Source organism: Quercus lobata, chromosome 1 (assembly GCF_001633185.2).
Source record: "Quercus lobata isolate SW786 chromosome 1, ValleyOak3.0 Primary Assembly, whole genome shotgun sequence".
Classification (NCBI taxonomy): Eukaryota; Viridiplantae; Streptophyta; class Magnoliopsida; order Fagales; family Fagaceae; genus Quercus; species Quercus lobata.
Genome location: NC_044904.1, coordinates 40,667,331 through 40,676,936, shown reverse-complemented (window position 1 = coordinate 40,676,936; position 9,606 = coordinate 40,667,331). Strand labels below are relative to the sequence as shown.

Below are 9,606 nucleotides of genomic sequence, written 5' to 3'. Positions count from 1 at the left end.
TCTTTCAATTCTCTGTTCATCTAAATCTACATGCTTCTTAACATGGCTTCAATTTGCAGTGTGTTTTCTTTTTGTGAAAAATATTTGTTGAAATTTTTGTTATAGAATTTTAGTTGAAGTAGAATTTTCAAGTTCTTGAAACATATATCTAATAGAGTTTTACTTAAACTAAATTATTGTAACACTTGATAAGATAATTACACGTTGAAGAGAAATAATAAATATAAAGATATAAAACTTAAAATAAAAAGAATCTAAAATAAAAAGAAAAAAAATAGTGATGATGTGAAAAATTGTAGGAGTTTTAAATATTTTGATTTTATATTGGTATATATATATTATAATAATAATAACAAAAGACTTTTAGGAGCCATAATAACTTTTTCACTAGATAGGTATCATAAGATGCTCATTCGAAAGCTATTCACTAATTTCACTGTTTAGTGTTTACCACCAAATTCTTTGTTTATCTTTCTTCAAAAAAAAAAAAAAAAACACGATTCTTTGTTTATCTTTTGGTTTATTTTATCTATATACATTTTAATTTTTTTTTTTTTTAAGTATAAGCACAATTTATTCCACTTTTTTATATATAGAATTTTAGCACGATTTTAACCAAAACAAAAAAAAGGTAATCGACAAAAAACCAAATAAACTAACTAAACTAAGTTAATATAGTTTATTTAACTAACTTAAGGACTGTATGGTAGAATTGTTTAAACACATGTTTTTAATTTTTAAACAACATTATTAGTATTTTCCCACATTTTTTTACTCACACGTATTTTCACACTTTTTACAATAAATTTATAAATTGTAACTACTACTAGCATTTCCTTTTAACTAATTCCTTTAAGTTTTGTTGTAAAGAGATTGTAAAAGTAATATTTATAAAATAAAATTTTCATAACTAGAAGAAAAAAGAGAAAATTGGGAATAGTTACGAAGTCATTCAATTCAAGCGCTGTTGACACCTCAGCACGCAATCTATCCCCACACTCGTTTCGGTACATTGAAGAAAAGAAAGAAGAATCTTCTCCAATTGTATATTAGGGTAAGGGTTTTGATTGAATTACGCTGCAGACACACACAGAGACCAAGAGAGAAAGAGAGATAGAGCTATGGCGGAGAAAGAGGGATTTAGGGTTTACAACTCGATGGCACAGCAGAAGGAGATCTTCAATACGCTCGTGCCGGGGCGCGTGGGCATGTACGTGTGCGGCGTCACTGCCTACGATCTCAGCCACATTGGCCACGCACGCGCCGCCGTCACTTTCGACGTCCTCTACAGGTTTTATTCCTCTCACTTTTGATTTCATCTAATATTTTTTCTGTACAATTTGCTAATTAGGATAATGATTATAAGTTAATTGCCTACAAATATAAGTTTCGTTTATAATCTTAGTTACTGATCCAACAAATTTTTGCTATTTTAGTGTGTAACGGTGACAAATTTTGAAGCACATTGTGTATGGAGCTTATTTTGTTAGTGAAAATTTGTAATTTTTGGGGTTAGATATTGCATGGAAGATTGTGAATATGGTAAAGACTCAAATTTGGATTGGATTGGTTTGGTTTGAAGGGAAATGAGAAGTGAGTTTTACGGTATTGGATGAAGGTTTCGGTTAAGTGGTGCCTTTAGGACATTTGCTAATGGACCATTTTAGAAATGTTTTGATACAACTTTTATGGGAAATATAAAAAAGCTATAAAAAAATTAGTCACTCTTTTTCTTTTCATATAAAAAATTTAAAAAAAAAAAAATTTCTTAAACCAATGTCCTTAAGGCATCTGTTAACTTTTCCCTTATAGATGAATTGGTTGCTAGTTGCTGCTTTACAATCTGGCAAAGCTTTGTGTGTTTGGTTTTAGCTAGAAGGCTTTAAAACATGAATTCTTTGGCCTAAAAGATCTTTTTTTATTTATTTTATATATATATATATATATATATATATATGACATGGAACCTCACCAAGGCAAGGCCCTTTGGACCCACCATTTGGGAGTAAACCACAGATACATGACCCCATGGTTCAGCCCCCTGCTTGAACCCTTGACCTGGGGCTGTTTTTACCCCTTAACCACAGGGTTTCTGTATATACAACACTTTTTGACCCTTTTTTTTTGGTTACTTATCTATGGGAAAAGCTAATGGATGCTCTAAGGGCATTAGCTTATGAAATATTTTTAGAAATTTTTTATGGGAAAAGAAAAAACAATTAATTTTTTTGATGACTTTTTTTATTTCCCATAAAAGTGGTGTCAAAACTTTTTTAAAATGGTTTATTAACAATTTCCCTAAGGGCACCTGTTGACATGATTCTTTATTTATTTATTAACCTTTATCATACTTGGTAAACCCAATTTGTGAGTATTGCTAGGCTGGGACTAGTGGAACTTAAAATCATCATTGATTTAGGATGAATGATCTGACCACAATGAGCTCATTTTAAGCTGAAACTGAGGTTAACCTTAATGCTTTCACATTGTACTGCTTGTCCCCCTTTTTTAGCTGTTGCCTTTTCTGTATACCGATACAATTATCATTTAGAAGGTTCAGTTAATTAGATCTGTAAAGAAGCTAGTGTGTTGACAATGTTGTGTTTTCTCTACTGGAATTAGGCATATAGGCTTGAGAATTAATATGAATCTGAACTCTACAGATACCTACAATACTTGGGATATGAAGTTACTTATGTGCGGAATTTCACTGATGTTGATGACAAGGTGAGAATCATAAGTATTGGGATCTCTGGATTTACCACTTTATCTGTGATATCTTATTGTAGTGGAGTACTACCATGAATGCATTCTTATACATTAGCATTCATACATGTGTTTGTGCTTGTGTCTCTTTTCCTCATAGTATATAGCTTTTGTTATAGATTTGTGGAATTTCTTTTATTTAGATTGTTGTATTAAGTTGTTTGAAGCAATGGAAAATGTAAAGCTGATTTTTTTTTTTTTTACTCCAATCCATCAATTATAATGGAAATTCAATCTTGTAAAGAGCAGCCACTTTTACTCGATAACATGTGGGAACTTAACCGGGATGCATTCATTTATTATGCTTCCTGTGATTTCTAGAGATCTAGTTCAAAAACCTTTAAATACTTTTATTTAAGAGAAATATAACAAAGGACAGGATATTTTATTCCTTGCATCTGTAGGATCTAGGTGCCATGGCAGGACCAGTTTAAAGAAACTGTCTCAGCCAGTATATGGTCAAAAACAATCATTAAGAAGAAGAGTTAAAATTTATAGAGGACAGTCAAATCTCTTGCTTTCCTAGTTGATTTCCTAGAATTGGAGACTACTTCCTTCTTTGAGTGATCCTTGTGAAAGTATTATTCTTATAAAAGATGGCTGGTTGAGCAGAATATTTAGCTGTTTTATAGCACATCTAAATATTTTTTTTTTAAAGGATTCATTTTTTGTATTGAAAACCAAATGAATTCATGAAACCTTAAAAACCATCCAAAGTAAACACAGGATAAAAGTTTTTATTTTTTAATTTTTAATTTTCCAATGAGCTATAGCTCAATTGGTACTTCCTCTGCAAATAGTAATGGATCAAGTGTGAGGTCATGGGTTTAGACTCTTTGGGTGTGTGTAACTTACCAGTAAAAAAGCTATTTTCTTTTTATTTGAAAAAATAAACTACATTTAAGAAAAACTGAAAGCACTTGTAATAAATTTAGAAATTGAAACTTCCTGCAAAATGAGTGGGAAGAAGTGCTAATGAGCTATAGCTCAAATGGCACCTTGCATTGTAAAAGCAAGGTGGATGGTGAGATCATGGGTTCTATAAGAAGCCTACTCCTCACTTTAATGATTCTTCTACATTGAAAATTTTGGTTAAGCTACTGACATGGTAAGTGCAAAATTCAACTGAACCCTCATCGAGTAAAGTTATTGACATAATATTGAGGCCTTCTATTGATTCTTTGCTTCAACTTGGTTAAAAACTTGCTGTTGGAGACTTATGTTAGAATGAAACTTGTGATCTAATCAATTTATCTTCATTGTGACTTACTGAAATTTTACCAAAAATATTTTCACTAATGGTTGGGAGTACTTGGACACGAAAATTTTTATCCTGAGCATCTATAGAGGAGTTTCCCCATTGTCTATAATTCCTTTTTAACTGTTGTTAAAACAAATATTGATGATACCTTGGTTACTTGTTTATTCTTGGGTTGCTTAATGCTTGGATAGATACGACTAATATCTGGATTATTGCAGATAATTCGCAGGGCAAATGAGCTTGGGGAGGAACCATTAAATTTAAGTAACCGTTTTTGCCAAGAATATCTTGTAGACATGGCTGATCTTCAGTGCCTCACTCCTACCCATCAGCCGCGTGTTTCTGAGCATATGGAGCAGATAAAGGATATGATAACTCAGGTTCATTACTTGCTATGGTTCTCATATTATCTGAAAAAATGTTGGGAAATTCTGATCTCTCTCTCTCTCGCACAGACACACACACACACACACACACACACAAAGATTTGGACATTTCTGGAAATTGTAGCGGTTATTGTGAAAATATATTGGATATTGGCTTTTTAGGGGAGCATAATACAATAGGAATTCCTTCTTAATGGTCTGCCCTTTTTTTTATTATTCATTTTGGGCACACAACGTACCCAATGTTTGTCAAACTTTGAATTCTATGCCCATGGTTAGGTGTAGTGCTGTATATCTATATGATAATATCAGGGACATGCCTTATTCAGATGTACTTTGATATCAAATGCCTGACACTGATTTCAAAATAAAATTTTGCCACTTATTCTCCTTCATTATTCCAATAAAACTGGCTACGCTCTTCCCCTTTTTTCTGGATTAATGAGGTCATTTATGTTAAACTACATTAGATAGACAGTACATAAATTGAGGTGAGGATCTGGTGCAGTGTGTCACCTATAGCCCTTACTGAATATCAACATTACAGTTTCATATCTTTTTCAAATAAAAACAACAAAGAAACAGAAAAACAATTTAAAATTTTGTGATATTTTCAGGTGATATTGAGCTGGACTTATTTTGTTGAGAGGTGTTGAGATAGTGAAAAATGGTTGTACTTGGCTTGCATAAAAAGTTGTCAAAATATTTTTCTAAGGACTAAATATGAGACATTGAAATTTTGTCTGTATGAGCTGTAAAATATACATTTTAGTTTATTTCTGATGCATTCTTTCCCCCTTCCCCTCCTGGTCCCAACTATCTGGTCCTGACCCAGATATCTAGTTGCATCTGGCTTTTTCACACAGAGTTATGCCTTCCTGTAATTGAATTAATTTATTTTTTTTGGAATATTATGGAAAGAAACAAGCATGACCATGATAGAAAATGGAAATTCCCTTTTGCTCCTGCACAATGAGGAGTTTTTTTAATTCTATTTTTGTTAACCAATGGTTTTCATATTATGTAGATCATCAACAATGACTCTGCATACGCCGTTGATGGGGATGTGTACTTTTCTGTTGATAAATCCCCAAATTATGGCCAGTTATCAGGGCAAAAACTGGAAAACAACAGGGCTGGTGAACGTGTTGCTGTTGACACAAGAAAGCGTAATCCTGCTGACTTTGCATTGTGGAAGGTGTGAAATCCCTTGCAAGTGACCTTATAGTCTTTTTCTATATCATTTGATATCTGAAATTTTCTAATAATTATAGGCTGCAAAGCCTGATGAGCCAAGTTGGGACAGCCCATGGGGTCCTGGAAGACCAGGGTGGCACATAGAGTGCAGTGCAATGAGTGCTCATTACCTATCCTACAGTTTTGATATTCATGGTGGTGGAATTGATTTGATCTTTCCACATCATGAAAATGAGATTGCCCAGAGCTGTGCTGCTTGCCAAGAGAGCCGTGTTAGTTACTGGATGCATAATGGGCATGTCACTAATAACAATGAGAAAATGTCCAAGTCCTTGGGTAATTTTTTTACAATTCGTCAGGTAAAGCAAGGCTTAACATTTGGTTAATACTTCTAACAACCTTTTGATGTTTTCAGTCTTGTTAGTATTTGTGTTTAAAATACTCTTATTATATTCTTGTAGATTACTGAACGGTACCATCCACTGGCTTTGAGACTTTTCTTGTTAAGTGCACACTATAGATCTCCTCTCAATTACACAGTATTGCAGCTGGAAAGTGCATCAGATGCTGTTTATTACATATATCAGGTTTAATGCTATTTTAAATTCCAATTAATTTCATTGGGAAGTCTGCCACCATTGTCCTCATGCACCTACCAGCATTGGATTGTTTTCTATTAATTTCTTTATCCATTTAGGGTTGTTCATGTGCGCATACATGTGAATGCGCACGTGTTTCTGTAGCTTGGATTGTTAACTGCGCATACATGTGAATGCGCACGTGTTTCTGTAGCTTGGATTGTTAACTGGAGTGGATTTGAGCCAATATATTCTCCCTTGTACCATTGATAGATCAGTAATAGTTTTCCCAACTGCTTGATGAACTGCTACAACCATTCTGGCCAGATGGTTTAATTAATAATTCTGTCCTTTTTTTTTCTTCTCTCTCTCTCTCTCTCTGTGGAAAACTTCTGTTTGGTACTATTTCACAGGAAACGATGACTTAAGCTGTCAAATATGGATTTTTTGCCAATATAGTTTGGTTCATTGAGTGAAAATTATAAGATTACTATTTAAAAGACTAATGAAAAGAGTGTAGGACTACTTACAGGAAAAAGAAAAGAACATAGAATTAATAGTTTCTGGTTAATGACAAGAATAGAACTAAATACTAATCTGTTTGGAATGTTTTGTATTGGTTAGAATTTTGTGGCAGTTTATGTTAACTAAGCCTGATGCTATGTTTTTCTAAGTTGATATTCTGCAAGAATATCTAATTTGCTTTAATACATTGACTACACAGTAAGATGCACACAGGCATGTACACACACATGAATGGGTTTGTGTTTTAATCGTCAGAAAAATCATGACCAACTATCTTGTGATTGTTAGACATTGCAAGACTGTGAAGATGCTTTATCCCCATTTCAACAAGAAAGTCTCAAGGAGGGGCCAGAACGGAAAAGCAAAACAGCTCGGGTTACTCCTGCTGCCCAAGAGTGCATAAGTAAGCTACGTAGTGAGTTCCAGAGTAAAATGTCAGATGACTTGAACACTGCACAGATATTGACTTGTGCTTTTCAAGAAGCCTTGAAGTTCATAAACAGTTCTTTGAACATACTCAAGGTACATATTTGGAACCCATTCCAAGAGGTCTATGATGTGCTCTCTCCCTCTGCTGTCTCTCCTTCTGTGTATATTGTGCATCTGTGTGAAATGACTGGTTATCTTTTTGATATTTTTTAGAAGAAACAACAGAAACAACAATTATCAGTGGTTCAGTCTCTTATTGAATTAGAGAAAGAAGTTAAAGCAGTTCTAAATATTCTGGGATTGCTTTCCTCTTCCACTTACTTGGAGGTGATTTGGTTTCTAGCCTATGTTAAAATAATTTAATGATGAATATTCTGTTATATGGAATGTATCATTAAGAAGTTACTTTCCATTGGGCAGGTTTTGCTGCAATTAAAAGACAAGGCTTTGACAAGAGCAGGGTTGGAGGAAAGTTATGTGTTGAATCAGATTGAAGAAAGGAAACTAGCAAGGGAAAATAAGGATTTCTTAAAGAGTGATCAGATCAGGGCTGCTTTAACTTTGAAGGGCATTGCACTCATGGATGTGGGCAAGGAAACTATTTGGAGACCATGCATACCAGTTGAACCTGTGCAGCCTGCACAGCCAGTTGAACAGGAACATAAGACCCTGCCAGTTGAACAGAAAACAGGCACCACTGGTTGAACAAGAAAAAAACACATCCCTTTAAACAACAATACAAGTTACAGCTAATTGAACAGGAACGATGGGGACAACATTGTGGACTTGATGGTGGAAAGCCTTGTTCCTGCCCCAACCAGTGGTTGACAGATGATTGGTACAGTTATTATTTAATTATATGGGGATTTTTGTAATTTTTTATTCTATTTTGTTATTAATGTTGTAACATTTGGGACCATCACATGTTAGAAGCCCGAGTCCATGACCAAGTGTTATTTGGTCTTAAATATACAGCAATGTGGGCATAATATGGCTCAATTCCTGCATAAACAGCTATTGCAGGTTGCAGCAATACTATACAAGAACACGGGTTGTGGTGACCCTTTTGTTGTTTGACTACTACTACAGGAGTTTAAAGTTGATCAATTTTCCTTGTTCAATTTATTTCTTTGGTTTTGTTATTGGGATGAAATTGCATCTTAGTTAGATTCTTGCCTCAATAGCAGAATCTTGTGGCGGGTTGTTAATAAAACCTAGTTGCTTCTTGATTGTCAAAAGTTGTTGATTTAGCGGTTTGCTACCTTAGCATGTTCCTTATGGACTTGATGACTTACACTAGAGGTAGTAGTATCTTCTAGAAAATTCATCCATCATAGGTTGGGGTATAATCTGTAGACAATTTTTTTTTGATGACAAGTTTCGAGACAAGGCCACTTCGTGTACGCACACTTCGTGTACGCACCCTGTTGAGTAAATCCTGGATACGCAACCCCTGCCTGCAAGAACTGTGTCCGCTAAAGTAATCCGGTTGGTCCTTCACTCTCTCTCTCTCTGAGGCTGGCTTCCTTGAATTAGCCAAAAATAGAGGCAGGCTACCTTGAATTAACTTGAAATTTTTTTTTTTTTTTTTGAATCTATAAGTTGTTCCAACTTGTGGTTGAGGAAGGGGGGGATTTTTATTATTTATTTTACGTATGCAGTTAGTGGTTATGGGCAAGAAAGCGTCACAGTGGTTGATGAGGAATCTTGAGCAAATGGTAGTTGAGGTCAAACCAAAACAGTTTTTCGAGGGGATACGACTAGGGGTGTTCACCAAACCGCACAAACCACAAAAATCGCACCAATACTATCTACAAAATGACATAATTGCACCGCACTGCAAGTAACAATGCACTGCATAGTACAGTACGGTTTGCTGTTTTATAATAAGAAAACCGCACAAACTGCACCCTCTCTATATCTTAATATATTTATGTATTTTTAAAATTAAATATATTATTAATAGTTTTTTTTATAAAAAAAAAATAAATAAACGTAAGACAAGGAATGGGGAAGGAGGGAGTGGGAAGACAAGACTTACATCACTAATACTTACAAAAGGGCCTTATATTATTAAAAGCTTAATAACCCTAGTTTTCCAAAAAAAAAAAAAAAAGTTTAATAATCATAGGAAAGCCAATCCAAAATAAAGAAAAACTAGCTCAACAGTGTAAAACATGGCATAAAACATAGGGAAAAAAAAATTAGTTTTGGGCTGGGTAGGACAAACCCAAGATTTGAAAAATGTAACGGATTCAAACCATTCAAACCACATCTTATACATCACACCACACATGTGATCGTAAAAATGAGGTGCGGTGCAGTGCGGTTATGGTTTTAGCTAAGCTCTAAACCACACCGCACCACACATGTGACCGTAAAAATAAGGTGAGGTGCATTGCATTTATGGTTTTAGATAAACTGCACCGTAAAGTGCGGTGCCCAAAATAGCCCAAAATCACAC

The 9,606-nt window shown here is 34.4% G+C and overlaps 1 protein-coding gene across 1 annotated transcript; it reads left to right on the top strand.

Annotated features, from left to right (window-relative positions):
• Positions 1-941: 941 nt before the first annotated feature.
• LOC115990297 (cysteine--tRNA ligase 2, cytoplasmic) lies at positions 942-8,267 on the top strand. The gene is made up of 9 exons (XM_031114143.1): positions 942-1,291; positions 2,664-2,727; positions 4,246-4,407; positions 5,441-5,611; positions 5,688-5,969; positions 6,072-6,197; positions 7,002-7,235; positions 7,356-7,469; positions 7,563-8,267. The coding sequence occupies exons 1-9, from the start codon at positions 1,122-1,124 to the stop codon at positions 7,845-7,847; spliced, it is 1,608 nt and encodes a 535-aa protein (XP_030970003.1). The 5' UTR covers positions 942-1,121; the 3' UTR covers positions 7,848-8,267.
• The last annotated feature ends 1,339 nt before the right edge of the window (positions 8,268-9,606 follow it).

Excerpts from the sequence above, each read along its gene's own strand:
- LOC115990297 (XM_031114143.1), top strand. The coding sequence starts at position 1,122 with ATGGCGGAGAAAGAGGGATTTAGGGTTTACAACTCGATGGCACAGCAG. Across the intron at positions 6,198-7,001 it reads CTGTTTATTACATATATCAG|ACATTGCAAGACTGTGAAGA; the intron begins GTTTAATGCTAT and ends TGTGATTGTTAG. Across the intron at positions 7,470-7,562 it reads CCTCTTCCACTTACTTGGAG|GTTTTGCTGCAATTAAAAGA; the intron begins GTGATTTGGTTT and ends TCCATTGGGCAG.